The sequence below is a fragment of the Biomphalaria glabrata genome, chromosome 10 (genome assembly GCF_947242115.1).
Source record: "Biomphalaria glabrata chromosome 10, xgBioGlab47.1, whole genome shotgun sequence".
NCBI lineage: Eukaryota > Metazoa > Mollusca > Gastropoda > Planorbidae > Biomphalaria > Biomphalaria glabrata.
In genome coordinates this window covers 6,029,607-6,048,956 of record NC_074720.1, presented here as the reverse complement: position 1 = coordinate 6,048,956, position 19,350 = coordinate 6,029,607, and the positions used below count along the sequence as shown (strand labels likewise).

At 34.5% G+C, this 19,350-nt stretch overlaps 1 protein-coding gene across 1 annotated transcript; it reads right to left on the bottom strand.

Moving 5' to 3' along the window:
- Positions 1-7,187: 7,187 nt before the first annotated feature.
- LOC129928743 (uncharacterized) lies at positions 7,188-10,466 on the bottom strand. The gene has a single exon (XM_056044526.1). The coding sequence runs from the start codon at positions 10,464-10,466 to the stop codon at positions 7,188-7,190; it is 3,279 nt and encodes a 1,092-aa protein (XP_055900501.1).
- Between the last annotated feature and the right edge of the window lie 8,884 nt (positions 10,467-19,350).

Sequence of the window (19,350 nt, the reverse complement as noted above, 5' to 3'; positions counted from 1 at the left end):
ACATGAGAAAAGATAGAAAGGATTTAGACCTAGATCTAATTTTAAGAAATACACTTTGCGCAGATAGTTTTTTACTTTGACACATGAAAATACAAAAGAAGATCCATTGATTTCATTATATAATAAAATTAACCTTCAATTTTGTGTTTCAAAAGCATTTTTTACATTAATTAGTTCCTTATATCTGTGATTACAGATTTCCTGACGAACATTCTTTCATTAGACAATTCAGTAATGAATCGCGTACTAAATATTAATTCGTTTAATTGTTTACTTTATAATCCCATCCCTAGATCTAAAACTCTAATTCAACTCTAAGATGATAAAACTTCTCTTCGCACAGATAGTTTTATACTTTAACACATAAACATATTAATTAAAGTCCATTCATTTCATATTTTGATCAAATAAACATTCAAATTTGGTTTTCTAAAGCTGCATTCGTTTACGAAAGCTGCGAAGCCGAGTTAAAGGCCTAGATCTATATTCATTCATGAATCGCGTACTAAAAATTATTTCGTTTTATTGTTACTTTATAATCCCATCCCTAGATCTAAAACTCTAATTCAACACTAAGATGATAAAACTTCTCTTCGCACAGATAGTTTTATACTTTAACACATAAACATATTAATTAAAGTCCATTCACTTCATATTTTGATCAAATAAACATTCAAATTTGGTTTTCTAAAGCTACATTCGTTTACGAAAGCTGCGAAGCCGAGTTGAGATAGGCCTAGATCTATATTCATTTATGAATCGCGTACTAAAAATTATGTCGTTTAATTGTTCACTTTATATTCCCATTCATTGAACAAAGCTATCGCTCTTTTTGTTTTTTAATAGATATGAATTTATCGGCTTCGGGTAATCCCATTTTCGCAAACCTAATTTTATTTTCGTAGCGAAAGAGAAATAACTTGAAAGGATCATTAGTTAAGTTTAACATACATCTAAATCCAATCCACTAGATTATTCAAAAGCATTTTTTACATAAATTAGTTCCTGATATCTGTGACTACAGATTTCCTGGCGAACATTATTTCATTAGACATTACCAATGGTTACACATTAACACATCTCTCTACTGAGTCTATTCCTAGGCCTAGGTCTAAAACTCTTATTGAACTCTAAGATGATAAAACTTCTTTTCGCAAAGATAGTTTTGTGCTTTAACACATAAATATACTAATTATTGTCCATTCATTTCATATTTTAATCAAATTAACATTCAAATTTGTTTTTCTAAAGCATTTTAATACATTCGTTCGCTGTTCGCTAAAGCTGCGTAGCCGTGTTGAGATAGGCCTATATTCATTCATGAAAAAAGGTCACGCATGCACAGCACAGAATGAACTCTATAAAAGCCAATGTTTAACTCTAGAATAGTGTAGATTTAGATCTACGTCTACCTCAAGATCTACTTTATACTTTATACACATGAACATACAAAATTTAGTCTATTCATCTCAAATTTTAATCAAATATATGTAGGCCTACAAGCAAATGTTTTAATTTAAAAAAAAAATGGATTTAAGCCTATTAGCTATTCTGATTTGATAGCTTCATTCACACTATTTTTACATTGACACATTCGCTTTACTTATTACATTATTATTTCGTTTAATTGTTTACAAAACACTCTCAGTGACTATATCGACAATAATGCGCAAATAAAGACCCGCGGGTCGCGGGTAACATATGTCTAGTATATCTATATTATAAAGTAGAATGTGAGGGGTATGTATGTATGTATGTATGTATGTATGTATGTATGTTACTTATAGACATCAAAACCGCTTGAACAATCTTGATAAAACTAGGCAGGAATGTTCCTTGGGTACCAACTTAGACCTTAGTGAATGTATTGTAGCCCTAAAACAAATGTAAGACCCTAAAAAAAAATAAAGTTGTCCGACTCTATTACAGCTATAGTATTTTATGGATCTAGGCCATGTCTACAATGTTGACATGAGAAAAGATAGAAAGGATTTAGACCTAGATCTAATTTTAAGAAATACACTTTGCGCAGATAGTTTTTTACTTTGACACATGAAAATACAAAAGAAGATCCATTGATTTCATTATATAATAAAATTAACCTTCAATTTTGTGTTTCAAAAGCATTTTTTACATTAATTAGTTCCTTATATCTGTGACTACAGATTTCCTGACGAACATTCTTTCATTAGACAATTCAGTAATGAATCGCGTACTAAATATTAATTCGTTTAATTGTTTACTTTATAATCCCATCCCTAGATCTAAAACTCTAATTCAACTCTAAGATGATAAAACTTCTCTTCGCACAGATAGTTTTATACTTTAACACATAAACATATTAATTAAAGTCCATTCATTTCATATTTTGATCAAATAAACATTCAAATTTGGTTTTCTAAAGCTACATTCATCTACGAAAGCTGCAAAGCCGAGTTGAGATAGGCCTAGATCTATATTCATTCATGAATCGCGTACTAAATATAATTTCGTTTAATTGTTCACTTTATAATCCCATTCATTTAACAAAGCTATCTCTCTTTTCGTTTTTAATAGATAAGAATGTATCGACTTCGGGTAAACCCATTTTCGCAAACCTAATTTTATTTTCGTAGCGAAAGAGAAATAACGTGAAAGGATCATTAGCTACGTTTAACATACATCTAAATCCAATCCACTAGATTAGTAAACACAAACTTAGACCCGAAGGCCGCGGGTAAAGTCTGGCGAACATCCTTTCATTAGACATTACCAAATGGTTACACATTAACAGTGATTAACACATCTCTCTACTGAGTCTATTCCTAGGCCTAGGTCTAAAACTCTTATTGAACTCTAAGATAATAAAACTTCTTTTCGCAAAGATAGTTGTATGCTTTAACACATAAACATACTAATTATTGTCCACTCATTTCATATTTTAATCAAATTAACATTCAAATTTGTTTTTCTAAAGCATTTTTAATACATTCGTTCGCTGTTCGCTAAAGCTGCGTAGCCGTGTTGAGATAGGCCTATATTCATTCATGAAAAAAGGTCACGCATGCGCAACACAGAATGAACTCTATAAAAGGCAACTAGATTAGTGTAGATTTAGATCTATGTCTACCTCAAGATCTACTTTATACTGTAACACACGAACATACAAAATTAAGTCTATTCATCTCAAATTTTAATCAAATATATGTAGGCCTACAAGCAAATGTTTTAATTTGAACAAATGGATTGAAGCCTATTAGCTATTCTGATTTGATAGCTTCATTCACACTATTTTTACATTGACTTTACTTATTACATTATTATTTCGTTTAATTGTTTACAAAACACTCTCAGTGACTATATCGACATTAATGCGCAAATAAAGACCCGCGGGTCGCGGGTAACATATGTCTAGTATATATATATATATTCGTTATATGAGAATAAAATAAGACTGTTTCTCAATCTTCGGCGAAAAAAAACCCAGAAAAAAACAGTTATGTTGAGGCCTTTCTCTTGCAAGCTTGGGGGTCTGGGAGAGCGCTGTAAGCTTTCTCAGTGGGGTTCTGGGCGACGCTAAAAGCGTTTTCTTGCATTTTTCACTGCTGAAACGCATTTTCCTGACAACTACAGCTCATTATTTATTAGTGGGGTACGGGGCGAAGCCCCGACGCCAAAAGCTTTTTTTCGCCAAAAATAATTTCTTGCTTTTTTCACGGCTGAAACGCATTCTCCTGACATCTACAGCTTATTATTCATCAGTGAGGTTCGGGGCGAAGCCTCGACGCTTGTAATGAAATGATAACGACTAGAATACCAATAACATGGCTTTATTCGACAAAATCAGACTACAGTAAACAGTGAATGAAACCAGCACGTCTAGCATACCACTGATGCAGTCTATACACACACACACTGGACATGAAACACACACAATGGCCATGACCTTCAGACACGCTGGACGCACGCAGAAAATCAACTCAGTTACACTACAATCACCCCGCCTAAAAGTTATAGGAACATAAACATGTAAATAATACTGAAGGACAGCGATATAAGAGGCCTTAGTATCCCTACAGAATACTTACAGATTTACTCTATTGAAAAGCATTGTATAACTATAAACAAACACGTTATACGCTATAAAATTATCAGTTCAAAGTGTGTCATATTAAGCCTACAGATACTGAATTAGAACTTGTGATATGGAAAAATAATTAAATAAATGTTAGACCTTATAATTAGGTCTGCTTGTTCTTGGTCTTAGGTTATATCTACCAGGACCAATACTGCCGTCGCTTGGAGTTGGTGACATCGGCGGCTCTCTAACAGGAGACTCAGCCCCTGCATTTACTTCTTCTTGATGTTCATTTTCCCCTTGTTGTACACATGTGTTAGGAGCAGCCATTGGTTCTATAGTCACATGGTCAGTAGGTACCTGCATCTGTGTTAATAGGGTTTGTCTCCGGCTCAAAGTTCATGTTCCATATGTTGATACACCTCTGATTCTCCCTCTCTTGGAACGGGGGCCAAATATCGCAATGACACTGTTTCTTCTCTTCCATCAGGAAGTCTTACAATGGCATACTGGACATGAAACACGCACAATGGCCATGACCTTCAGACACGCTGGACGCACGCAGAAAATCAACTCAGTTACACTACAACGCTAAAAGCGTTTTCTGGCATTCTTCACCGCAGTAACGCATTCTCCTGACCTACAGCTCATTATTCATTCTATTATAAAGGACTTTTTGAAAAATATTCTAATATAAATTTATAGTCCCTTAATACATTGCAAATACAACCAATTTGTTCTTTGAAAAGATAAGATACCACACATATTTAGATTAAGGCTTTGAGAATTGCCGCCGAAAAAAAAAAAATTTGATACATAATATTCAGTGAAATTCAAGCATAAATTGTTATATTCCTTACTTTATTTAACTAGAAAAATATGAGATAGAGTAAAGGTTGGAAAAAGGCGACTAGGAAAAGATTATCTGGCTTTTGAACTCATCTCAACCGTGACTGTTATATATAAAAATTTCGTTTGAATTATAACTTTTCCAAAGCAAAGTCTTTCTTAAAATAGTTATGATAAATTCATGTTGAATTACACAAACTCTGTCTGGAAAGGGGAAGGGCGGTAAAATGAAAACGATTAATCCTCACTCCTTTTTATAATTTCTGCTAATGATTGCATTTTGCATTAAAGAATAGGGGTTGGGCGACTCGATATAAGAATTTACTTTATAGCATATATAAATTATATTAGTGACAGATTTTTTAAATTTTGTAATTTCTTACTATAATACAAAAAGAAAAAGTATTGGTTTGTCCGATGGGGGGAAGGGGATTGCATGTATCGCCCTTCCACCTATTTATATTATATAGATACTCGACTAATTTCGTTCACATACTATGATTTCTCCATAAAAGTAGGACCTCCCCCCCACTCAAAGGGTTTAGATGGGAAGGGCAGTGGAAGTATTCGCTCCTCCCCTTCCAATCGGCCAACAGGTGAACGACATAATATAAAGACCGGTTAAAATGCCAATAACAAGTTTTAATCATATAGATATTTAATTGATTCTGTTAGCAAGCTGTGATTTCTACAAGTAAATAGGACCGCCTCCCCACTCGAAAATTTATGATGGGGGGGGGGGCGGATTGATGCCATCGCCCCCTCCCGACCCTTCCAAATCGGCCAACATACTAGAAGGGGGGGGGGCGAAATAATCTAAAAATAGGTTGAAATATAAATAATTAGTATATATTATTAACATAAGTAATAAATTCGTATACAAATTGTGTGAATTCTATACTAAAATTCGTCCGCCCCCCCCCAGGGGGGGGGTCGGCCGAGTCTGGGGGCGATCGCCCCTACCGCCCCCCCCCCTGGATCCGCCAGTGAATGGGTACTTGACTTTAGTTGGGGAAAAGTAAAGGCAGTTGGTCGTTGTGCTGGCCACATGATACCCTCAGTAACCGAAGGCCAATGAAAGAGATGACCCTTGCCCCCCATCTATTTACAAAGTCTGAAAGGGGGATATCTACGTTTTATTCATTCGGTTTGCCAAACCAGGCAGTGGATGTTGAAACTTTACAAACCCCTCTGGAGACTTGAGTTGAACTCACTGTGATGAACTTTGCCGAAGGATTGTATTAATAATTTGATGAATTCATATGAAATGACCATCACACTTGCCGGGGATTATATGATTAAACTTGACAATTCAATGAAATGAAGAAAGAAACATCTCTCTGTATTTTCTTCAAACTTCTTTAATAACTTCTTCAACTTTCACATCAAATTAACTTCTTAATTCAATAACAACTTGACACTTCATAAATAAAACTTAAAGATACATAAAACTTCACTTAGTATAACTTCAACTTCAACTACTAAAACTTTACTTAATGGACCCGCTAATATCACAAAATTTATTACTAATCAAGAACTGAGCGAGGACCATCGCTCTACAAGAACTACTACTATGCGAGGACCCCGTCTAACTCACTTTCCCCTTATTTATACTTTCTTTGATCGTACGTTCCAGAATCATGGAACCTTCTCAGATAATTATTTTAGTAACTTTGACCTTCTAGAAGCTGACGTGTGCTATTTTTTCCCTTAACCTCTTTCTTTGATTGGATACCTAAAATTAACTTGTTTACGCTGGACACTTGCACTGGTTTGAACTCGAGCTTCTAGAAACTGGTCGAAATAGGTCACAGACTTGACTCGTGACATTACCCCCTTGCCTTTTTAGCATTTTGTATGCAATATAAAATGCGTAAAATAGCAATATAACATATGCCTAAAACATTGATAAAATTGCTCTCATAACTAAAAAAATTAAAAAAATGTTTCATTATGTTAACATATTAATATAAAACAAAATTCAAAATGTTGTACAGATTCAGCATATATAATTAATATTAGATAATATACATCTTAGTTCTATACATTTATTATTAATAATTGATATATTAATATGAACACTTCCCAACTTGTGTAACTAAAAGATGTCAAAGTAACAAAATTTAACAAAACGGAATAATACATTATATCTCATCTGGTACTTGAGTTGATAGAGTATCTGAAAAATAACTACAAACACATGGAATAAAAAATGATTAAATTTGTTTTTCTAACATAAAACAAAATATAGTTAAACAATAAACAATATATTGTATAGTATCTAAATACATCTGGACAAAGTATCAGCAAAAACATTCAATTTTCCTGGAACAGTCTTTACATCAAACTGATAGTCCATTAACTGCAAACTCCATCGTGTCAGACGACTATTTGACATTTTTTTAGAGTTGAGAAATGCCAGTGGTGCATGATCTGTCTGTAAAGTAAAAGGTGCTCCCAACAGGTATTTGCTAAATTTTGAAATGGCCCAGACAATCGCCAGGCACTCTCGCTCTATGGTCGAGTATCTGGTCTCTGCTGAAGATAGTTTTCTGTTTATAAAAAATACAGGATGTAGAATGCCTTCATATTCTTGCATTAGACATGCTCCTATTGCCGATGAGGAAGCATCTGTAGCAAGATAAAACCGCTTCTTCTTGTCTGGTAATTTCAAAATGGATTCTTGTGCAAAAGCATACTTAATTTTCTTTATGGTCTCTTCTAATTCTGGTGACCATGGAATCGTGTTAGATTGTCCTTTCTTCGTAAGGTTAGTAAGAAGTGTTGTCAGTGATGCGTAATTTGGAATAAAGCATCTGTAAAAATTACAAAGTCCTAATATACTTCTAACCTGCTTTTTTGTTTGAGGTATTTTAATGTCCAAAATTCGTTTAATAATATCGTCCTGTGTTTTCAGTGAATTGTTTCCAACTTTATAACCTAAAAATGTAACTTCTGATTTTGCTAATTCAACTTTGCTTGGTTTTACAGTAAATCCATTGTCTTTCAATTGTTGGAAGATTTCTTTGAGTCCTTTAATATGATCTTCCCATGTATTATGAAACACACATATGTCGTCAATATAGGACACTGTGTCTTTTCGTTGTCCGAACATCCTATGAATTGCTCGGTTAAAAGTACTGCTAGCATTTACTAAACCGAATGGCATGTAATTATATTGAAAAAGGCCAAAGGCTGTAGTAAAAGCAGTGTATTGTTTTGAATCCTGTGTCATAGGTATTTGATAATATCCTCTTGTCAAATCGAGTTTCGTAAAATACTTAGCTCCAGAAAACTGTGACATTAAATCCTCTGGATTAGGTATTGGATATGAATCAAGGCATGTTATTTTATTTAACTGTCGAAAGTCTACACACATTCTTGGCGATGATGACTGTGAACGTTTTACAAGCACTATTGGAGCAGCATAAGGTGAATTCGAGTGTTCAATTATGCCTTGTTCTAAAAGATCATTGATTTCTTTCTGAAGGAAATCTCTATAATGAATAGGTAGTGGATATGGACGTGACTTGGTAGGTTTGTCACTTGTCAATTTGATTTCATGATTTATAATGGTTGTTTTTCCTGGAACATCTGTAAATATATCAGCATACTCTTGGAGTAGATTCATTATATCTTTTTTCCTCTGTGATGATAAATTGTCCAGTTTGACAGCATGCCAGGTTTCAGTCTGTCTAGAAGTTGTAGTTGGCACTACTAATTCATCCATATCCTCCTCTTTTTCTTCTGGAATAATCGCTAAGCATGAAATATGTTTTTCAAGTTCATCGTCTTCTTCTTCTGTATCAGTAGCTTCGTTGTATTTCTGTAGCATGTTGATATGAAACACTTTGTTTCTGTTATTGATATTTATTTCATAATCTACATCTGTGACTTTTCTTAAAATAGTAAATGGACCCTGCCATTTAATAAAGAACTTATTTTTCTTATCAGGTAATAATAATTTAACTTTGTCACCTGGTTCAAAGTACCTAAGTTTTCTATGTTCATTTATTCTTCTATGACTTGCAGCATTAGCTTTGGCTGTTGCTTCCTTAGCTATTTCACATGCATTTATTACTATATTTCTTGTATTGAGAACATGCTGAAATGCGGTTTTCTTATCTGATGCATCATGGTTTGACTTAAGTAGTGATTCTTTGAAGGTAGTTATAGGACCTCTTGGATTAGCTCCATATAACATTTCAAAAGGAGAAAATCCTGTGGTGTCTTGGATACTTTCTCTATAAGCAAATAATGCAGCTGGTAAAAGGAGATCCCAATTCTGCGGATTATCATTTGCTATTTTTGATATAATTTGTTTCAATGTTTTGTTAAACCGTTCACAAAGCCCGTTGCTTTGAGGATGGTATGGTGTTGTAAACTTCATTTTGATGTTGTACATCTCCATAAATGTCTTAGTTATATCTGCTGTAAACTGACTACCTCGGTCAGAAAGTATAACTTCAGGTAACCCTGTCCTTGAAAAAATTTCAGATAAAGCTCTGGTAACATCAATTGCAGAAATATTGACTAACGGAATAGCTTCTGGCCATCTAGTACATGTGTCTACTAAAGTTAAAATATATTTGTGATTTCTGCTGGATTCAATTGGCATTGGACCAATTAAATCAACTGCTACTTTTTGAAATGGTTTCTCAGTCAATTCCATTGTCTGCAATGGCGCTTGTATTTTGTTACCTTTTGGACTTTTCATTTGACAAATATGACAGGTACTAATGTGCTTCTTTACATCTTTAGTAATACCTGGCCAGTAAAAATCTTGAAGTATTCTTTTCTTGGTCTTGGTAACTCCCATATGTCCAGCAAACGGTACATCGTGGCTTGTATTAATAATGGTCTTTCTGTATACTTTTGGAACTATAATTTGCTCAACAGTTTTATTTTTGTATTGACTGTTCTTCATAAGTAGTCCTTCTTTAAAATAAGGATCATTATTTTCTTGTGGATTGATGTTCGATTGAGCCTTTTTAAACATTTTAAATAATGTTTCATCATTTTTCTGTTCAACTTTAAATTCCTCGCTATGAAATTGTTCAAGTTCATTTGTCTGTAGATGCGAATGGTTTGCCTTCTTATCATTTTTATTTTCTTGAACAACTTTATCAGAATTCTTGTGTTCAATATGTTCAGTTTCAAGTCTTTCCTTTTCTTTTTGCATTGACCTTGTAACTACTACATTGCATTCTTGACTCATTTCTATTGTATTGTTCCATTCAATAAGATCTTGTGTAGTACAGTCACGCACTCCCTGTATATTACCAACTATGAGATCAACAGGTAGATTTTGAGCTACTAAAGCTTCTACATGTCCACTGAAAAATGGAGTCGTAATATGTATCAAAGCTTCTGGTAATTTACTTACAGTGCCGTTGAAAGCAGTGGCTTCGATTTCATTGCCTGTATATTGATTTGATCTCACAAAATTTGCACGTATAACAACTGAAGTGCTACCTGTGTCTCGTAACACCTGTACTCTTTGAGAACCGACTAATCCAGGATAAAACTGAAGTCCTTGTGATTTAGTGATAACAGTCATTGTTGAGTGATGTGCCTTCGAGTTTTTGGTAAAACCCTGTTTCTTATTTCCATATGTTGAATTCTTTACATTTAATGATCTGTTTTGCGAATATGCTTGGTCACTAGATCTGTCACTGATACTAGTATGTTTCTTTCTGCAATCCTTTGCTAAATGTCCTTTCATGTGACAAAAACTGCACTCTATGACCTTCACTCTACATTGTGAGGCGAAATGACCTCTAGTATTGCATTTATAACATATTAAAGTTTTGTCGGTCTGAAAAGATGGCAATGGTCTGTTATCTCTTGAAAAGCAAATAAAGTTTTCATCGGTTGCTGATCTAATTTGCTTACTTGGATAGGCAGTTTTATATTGACGTATTATTGTTGTTAGAGTCTGTAGATCTTTAGGATTTCTCTCGATTATGAAAGATTGGATATCTTCTGCATATGCGTGAGTAATGGTATCAATCAATATGTGGTCTCTTAATGCTTCATACGTTCTATCAATATTGGCTAAAGATATCCACCTATCAAACCACATTACCATATCAGAGACAAACAACTGTGGATCATCTTCCTGCCTTGGTCTTTCGAAAAAAAATTTCTTGCGATAAGCATTTTGCGTAGCTCCAAACTGTCTTAGTAAAGCTTCTTTTATTTCTGCATAAGTACGCTGTTCATGAGATGGTATTTGTGCACATACATCTAATGCTTTACCCTGTAATAAAATCAAGAGATGGTGTGCATATTGGTCTTCTGGTAAGCCTGATGCTTTCGCTAACTCCTCAAACCTCATCAAATACGAATCTATATTATCTTTATTTTCTTGAAAAGGTAATATTTTAGATAAAAGTTTATACTTGTCAAAAGCATTGCTAGTAGGTAAAGTCGGTTGAACCTCTGTTTTTTCTTTTTTAAATTTTAACTCCTGTTCCTGAAGTTGAAGTCTGAGTTTTTCCACTTCTAATCTTTTTTCTTCTGCCTCTCTGTCCTCTTTACGTTTCCTTTCTTCTGCCTCTCTTTCCTCTTGCCTTAATTTTTCTTCTCTTAAAATTCTTTGTTTTTCTTCCTCTTTTTCTTCTTGTCGTCTTTTTTCTTCTCTTTCAAATTTTCTTTCTTCAGCCTCTCTTTCTTCTTTACGTTTTCTTTCTTCTGCCTCTCTTTCCTCTTGCCTTAATTTTTCTTCTCTTAAAATTCTTTGTTTTTCTTCCTCTTTTTCTTCTTGTCGTCTTTTTTCTTCTCTTTCAAGTTTTCTTTCTTCTGCCTCTCTTTCTTCTTTACGTCTTCTTTCTTCTGCCTCTTTGTCTTCTTTAATTTGCTTTTGACACCATTCCCACTGATGTTCTTGTGGAATACCAATGTCCTTGGCTAATTTTAAATATAATTTAAATGATTCTGCTTGAGACGCCATAGTATTAAATTAACGATATCAGAAATGTAGGTGTTTAAATGTTCTGCCAACACTCTCATCAAGCAGAATCTAGCCAGCGAACCAGCGACTACGTAGGACAGGTAAAAAGTGAAAGAGGGCTGACCTATTTAAATATCGATCGGTGTCTCCGCTAAGGAATGCAAGTGGTCAGTATTTGTAAACAAACTAGTGGACAACTAGCTTTAGTAACGTTGCCTTCACAGCTTAGTAGATATAGCTTTCACAGCTTAGTAAATGTAAAATGTAAGGTACTGACCTTAAAATAGAAGATTTTTCCCGCAGGACGTTCTCTCTGCCAACTATTATGTGACCTGTTGACTGGAAGTTTCAATCATAAAATACTTTTCGTAGCAATGAATGTATGTCTTGTTGAAGTTTTCTGAAAGAGGCTTTGTCGTTACGAGAGGCTTTGAATTATTCGTTAGAGGCTTTTTCTTTGAAATTCGTAGAACTTGCTAGAATGTGCCGACTTTATTCTTCGATGTCGCCTTTATTGTCTGATGCATATATTCATCGATGCCTTGCCTTATTTATCGGAGGTGCCATATATGTGATGAACTTTGCCGAAGGATTGTATTAATAATTTGATGAATTCATATGAAATGACCATCACACTTGCCGGGGATTATATGATTAAACTTGACAATTCAATGAAATGAAGAAAGAAACATCTCTCTGTATTTTCTTCAAACTTCTTTAATAACTTCTTCAACTTTCACATCAAATTAACTTCTTAATTCAATAACAACTTGACACTTCATAAATAAAACTTAAAGATACATAAAACTTCACTTAGTATAACTTCAACTTCAACTACTAAAACTTTACTTAATGGACCCGCTAATATCACAAAATTTATTACTAATCAAGAACTGAGCGAGGACCATCGCTCTACAAGAACTACTACTATGCGAGGACCCCGTCTAACTCACTTTCCCCTTATTTATACTTTCTTTGATCGTACGTTCCAGAATCATGGAACCTTCTCAGATAATTATTTTAGTAACTTTGACCTTCTAGAAGCTGACGTGTGCTATTTTTTCCCTTAACCTCTTTCTTTGATTGGATACCTAAAATTAACTTGTTTACGCTGGACACTTGCACTGGTTTGAACTCGAGCTTCTAGAAACTGGTCGAAATAGGTCACAGACTTGACTCGTGACACTCACCACCCTCTTCCTTGGCTACGTTCATAGAATTTGTTACTTTCAACAACTGTGGCCACCTTAAATCTATATTATACTATTTTAAAACTCCGAAAGACATTCTTTCATAGAACAAAGCAGGTAGACATGTACATCCTCTTTCTTGTGTTCAGGACATTCACACAGTTAAATGTACAAAATCTCTCTCTCTCTCTCTTTAATTTCTCACTGCAAACTCCTTCCTTTAATTGATCTCTCTCTCTCTCTCTCTCTCTTTCATTCTTTCTTTCTCTCTCTCTCTCTCTTTCTCTCTCTCTCTAATGCTCTCTCCTTTTTTAATTGTCCTGTCATTCCCCTGAGTCTTCCCCCTTTAATTGCTCTCTTTCTCTCTCCCTCTCCGTTTCTCTCTCTTTAATGTACCTCTACTAAACATTTCTTCCTTTAATTGATCTCTCTCTCTCTCACTATCTCTTTTTCATTCTTTCTTTCTCTCTCTCTCTCTCTCTCTCTCTCTCTTTCAGCCCTTACCGAAATGATTCCGATGTTTAAGACATCAGTCATGCAGGATTACTACCCCTACTTTCTGATCCATACCCCCCTCTTTTTCTCCATTCCAAACCCTAAAATTGACTCTACTATTCACGCCTCTGACAAAAAGACGCCCCAGAATGTAGGCTGAGTTCACGACAAAGCAGAGTTTGTTTTGTTTTGATCTGTTTAATTACCCACTACAAGAACCAACCTACCCGTGAAAACAAGTCAATTTTGTCTCCTTATAACTTGCTTGGGAATTCGATACTTGCAACACTGCTAGGCAAAGTCAATGCTAAAACCGGCACAGTTTCTGTAGTATTTAGCGAATCGTTGTTGTTTACTGCTGAAAGTCAAGATATAGCTTCCATTTTAAAATACATTATAATGGCAATGTCTTCGATTCCGAAGATAAAGGGTGAGTGCAGTGTTTCACATGACCACGCAAACCCAGCTACGACCTGCATATTTTCCCACATCCATTGAAGACAAAGCCGTTGTCCGCTAGTGGTCTTTTAAATTTTTCTTTCCGTCTTTTGCGCCTGTCTTCAATAATAGATTTCTTTGATTCTCAAATGTTTGTCCCGCAGCCTTTGTGAGAGCTCTATAACTGTCTCTCTCAGCGGCCAACTGCTGCCAGCTACTTTCCTCTGTGCCAGTGAAATGACGCCTGTGCTGATTTTTATAGCGGATACGTGGGGGCACCTCTGTTACGCCACCCCCATTTAATACATAATTGGTTTAACAAAAAAGTTAGTTGCAAAGTACCGGGTATTGAACAGATACTTATTCTAAGCCAGTTTTTGTTTATAGTGTCATTCAAATTTAGCATATTTTTCCTATGTTGTGAACCTCTTTATAATTTAATGACAAACGTGTGTGGTTGGGGGTTAGGGCAAGTGTATCGCTGGGCTACCACTGCTCTTTCAGATTTCAACCCTCCCATTATATCAGAAAGCTTTTTTGTCAATTCACTCTGTCAGTCTGTCTGGTACAAATCTCAGATTAAGTTGAAACTTTGCGCAATTACTTATTGTCACAGATAACACACGAATCAATTTAAAAAAATAAACAATAATTTAATTAATAAGTGGTAATTAATTAATTATGTTTTATATAAAAAGATATAAATCTTGCAGCATTTAGATATATTGTAGTGAACCTGCGGCTATTTTCCTTATACAAGCTTTAATTTGTAATTTTTTTTTTCATCTTATGTATGTCCATTCTTGTCCTATAGGGCTAGAATACAAGTAAAGACTATGTTCATCAATGACGCCTTTGGTGTCTCTGGTCTACAGAATGAGAGCGTATTAGTAAACTAAGTATTTAACAAATCAAATAGGCATATATAATCATCTTCTTTATTGAAGTAACGTCTGTATTATATAAGATAAGATAAAGATAAGATAATTTGTGAGTGCTTTGCTACAGCCTGAGAGTCTATTGTGTAAAGATCTTCTGTATGTAGCAGAAATTAATTATCTTCTATATTGTTACCAATATTATCTCTTTTGTTTATCATCTTTCACTTTTTTATATTTTTTCTATTTTTTTTTAAATCTCACCCTAATCTTTCCATTTTCGATTTTCTTCGTTTTTCCTAAAAATTCCATTTTTTCGCCTCCATATCTCTTCTGATCGCTTTCTCTTCTTTTTCTCGACTACCTTTTATTTTTATTTTATTCTAAATAAAAAATAAAAAAATGTTAACAAAGAGCTAGTTAGTCAGACTATGTCTATATATCAGGTTACAGTGGATTACATGCATGTGATAATCTAGTCAGAGCTGGATTTAAAGGGGGGGGGGGGGCAGGGCTAGCTACTCCCCCGAGGAGTCCACAAGTGGAGGGCCTCCAAATTATTGCTATAAAAATAATATATCAGAAACTTTTTAACATTTTTATTACTATTATTATTTTAGCACAGTCGTGGTTAAGATGTGTTCGCGTGTAGCGTGCTGGTCATATATAAATGCAGCTCTGGTTTTACGACGTTCCCAGGTGCTATACCCTCCATAAACTCAAAAATATACATTCTTTTAAACAGAAATATGCGCATTAAATTTTTTTTTCTAAAGAAGGAAAATTAGTTTCAATTTACAAGTACTTTGTTTCTTTTTACTCTGTAAGTACATTCTTTAGATGTTAGCATTATTATTAATAATTAATATTAATTAATTTGTATTAAATGTTTCCAAAAAGTGTATCGGCCTCCACAAAAAAGGCTGCCCCTGAGCCTCCACATACCTAAATCCGGCCCTGAATCTCGTGACGATCTAGTCAGATTTAAAACGATAGATGCTACTCCATGATTTTGTTTCGCACCTGATAGGCTTAGAGGACGTTCTAAAATTCTAGCTACGTCTTCCCACGAAGCAGGACGTTTTTGGCGCAGCCGTTTTTGCACATGAGGACATTTTGGCGCGAAATGTTCTGGCCATATTTGTTATGTTCATTGTATTATTTCTTTAAAAACGAATGATACATGTTTATGTTGATACATGTTTATGTTGATACATGTTTATGTTGATACAAGTTTATGTTGATACATTTTTATGTTGATACATGTTTATGTTGATACATTTTTATGTTGATACATGTTTATGTTGATACATGTTTATGTAGATACATGTTTATGTTGATACATGTTTATGTTGATACATGTTTATGTTGATACATTTTTATGTTGATACAAGTTTATGTTGATACATGTTTATGTAGATACATGTTTATGTTGATACATTTTTATGTTGATACATGTTTATGTTGATACATGTTTATGTTGATACAAGTTTATGTTGATACAAGTTTATGTTGATACTTGTTTATCTTGATATATTTTTATGTTGATACATGTTTATGTTGATAAATGTTTATGTTGATACAAGTTTATGTTGATTTTTGTTTATGTTGATACATGTTTATGTTGATACTTGTTTATCTTGATATATTTTTATGTTGATACATGTTTATGTTGATACATGTTTATGTTGATACAAGTTTATGTTGATTTTTGTTTATGTTGATACATTTTTATGTTGATACATGTTTATGTTGATACATGTTTATGTTGATACATCTTTATGTTGATACATGTTTATGTTGATACAAGTTTATGTTGATACATGTTTATGTTGATACATGTTTATGTAGATACATGTTTATGTTGATACATTTTTATGTTGATACATGTTTATGTAGATACATGTTTATGTTGATACATGTTTATGTTGATACATGTTTATGTTGATACATGTCTATGTTTTGTCAGCGTTTCAACGGACAAATCTAAGTCCTCGACAGCAACGAATGCCATCCAGTGCGCTTAGCAGAATTTATATATAGTTTAAGGGGTTGGGGGAGCATGTCATTACGATTCAGGAATCTGACTTATATATTCATGAAATAAGCAGTACCTTTATAAAAATAAAACAAAGAAAAAACAATTCGCTTGATGGTGTTATAATTCATACTAGACATACAATGTTATAGTAGAGGAAAATGAATGTTGTTATAAAAGATACGTGCTTATTAAATAATCGTCAAATTATATCTCGCACAGTAACGCCCCCGGCTCGCGCCAAAACGGCTGCGCCAAAAACGTCACGTACCGGTCTTCCCATAAGAAAATTTTATTTTGAGTGCTTCCCCTTTGCTACTGAAAAAAACAACAATAATCAGATAATATCTCTGGATGCTTCCAAGCTCGACGACAGAAATGCTTGGTCCCCAAACGTAGTGGCCCCTCTACATTCCCCCTACATACCAAGATCCTTCAAATGCGTATACAAGAAGCATAAAAATTCGTGAAGGCGCCCCCCCCCCTTTTCCTAACTATCTGTAGGGGGACTGTTTTCCCCTCTCTCTCCCCCCTCTATCTGGCAGCGGGTATGACGCCTTTCTTGACTGTCTCCACTAGATCTACATTCTGCAGCTTTGTATAGACGGCTTTCTCATTGCACGCTTTACGATGCTGTTATATCTACAGCACACTTTACCTCGATCTACTACAAACAACTTAATCTCCGAAACGAAATATATTAACATGTGCCCATATAAAAATCACAGTTTTTAACGATTTGTGGCTCATTTTTTTTTTGTTTCCTTATTAGCATGCAAATGGATTCCCATAATTCGAACGTCAAGGGGAAGTAAAAGAAATAAATATTCAATAAAGCTTCGGGGTAAGGATTAAAAAGATTACCTCCCTTTGATATCGTCTTTATTTTTCATGTTCGTATTATGATGTAAAAAGAAAAGACATGATAAATAAAGCCGTAATATTTCCAGGCCAGAGACATATTGAAGGAGCAATTAAGCTTGTGTCATAAAGCAAGCCATAAAATGACACGCGTGCCCGTGTAGCTTAATACTGTGTGCACTAAATCATGCACTTTTAATGATGTATTCTGTAGCCTCGATTTGATGGCTAGGGAGGAATCAACCGTGAGGGGGCGTTGAGAAAGAAATATTTTAAAAGGCGACGCTAATTTAAAAAATAAATCTAAACAATGCATTGTAGAGGCGAGGTTTGAAATGAAATAAGGCTTTAAGCAAATTCATAATAATATTCACGACTTGATTGCAGTGGCCCCCACTTGAGAGGGGTCCCCAAATGAGGGTTTTTTACATTAAAAATTAAATATTACACAAAATGCAGGGGCCCCCAAAGAGGTCAAGCCCCCTCCCCCGACCTTCAAACGATGGAAAATTCCCAGCTACGCCCCTGCTTGATTGACCTAGGAACAGATGTAAGGCGTAATTATCTTCTTTTTTGAAATAACGTCTGTATTTTATAAGATAAAATAAGATAATAAATATTTGGATCTAAACGAAGTATGGTCTTGGCGAGTAAAGATAGGCCTAATACAGATAGACAAGGCATGATTGTGACAAGATGAAGGTAAAATGTTTAAACCATGCATGTTTAAGCCAATAATAGAATATGCATCCTCCGTTTGGGACCCCTCAACTCAAGAAAACATAAAGAAACTGGAACAGACACAAAATAGAGCAGTGAGATTCATAACCAACGAATATTCACATTTGACTAGAGTAACACCTTTAGTAAAATCACTAAATTTAGAAAGCCTTTAGGAGAGAAGACTCAAAAGTAAGGTAGCAATTATACATAAAACACTGAACCATAATCTTCAAATACAAAAACAAAATTTAATAAAATACTCTGAAAGACACAAAGATGCAGGCAAGTTCCTCATCCCATATGCTAGGACAAATTTGTACAAATACTCCTTCTTCCCTAGTGCTATTAGAGTATGGAATGGGTTGCCTTTTTTGAAGTAACGTCTGTTTTATATAAGATAAGATAATGTTTGTTATTGAAGTCGAAGACCTGACGTTTTACGGTCTTTTAAGTACCACAAAATATGTGCCAAGCTGCTTCGTCGACTCTTTAATATATTTTGGAACCAGTGAAATCTGACCATGTGGAGTGTCACCAGAAAATGCTAGCCATGTCCTTCAAAACTGTTCTCTTTACCTTGAGGCCCGTACAAGAGACTTGCCCCAAAACACCCCAATAGAAAGAAAACTATATGGAGAGCTCTCTGCTTCAGAAACCACTGCGTAGTTCATCTCATATATTTGTCTTGCCAATTGAATAGCGTCTCCGCCTGCGGCACGAACTAACAAGAAGAGAAGACTCTTCCTTCATATTATTTCAATCTTAAAAGAGGTGAACGGCATTACAATTAATTTATGATCGTCTTTATAGTTTTTCTGTCTGCTTCTTTTTTTTTTCCTGTTGTTCTTTGTTACTGTAGGATGGTG

Excerpts from the sequence above, each read along its gene's own strand:
- LOC129928743 (XM_056044526.1), bottom strand. The coding sequence starts at position 10,466 with ATGACTGTTATCACTAAATCACAAGGACTTCAGTTTTATCCTGGATTA.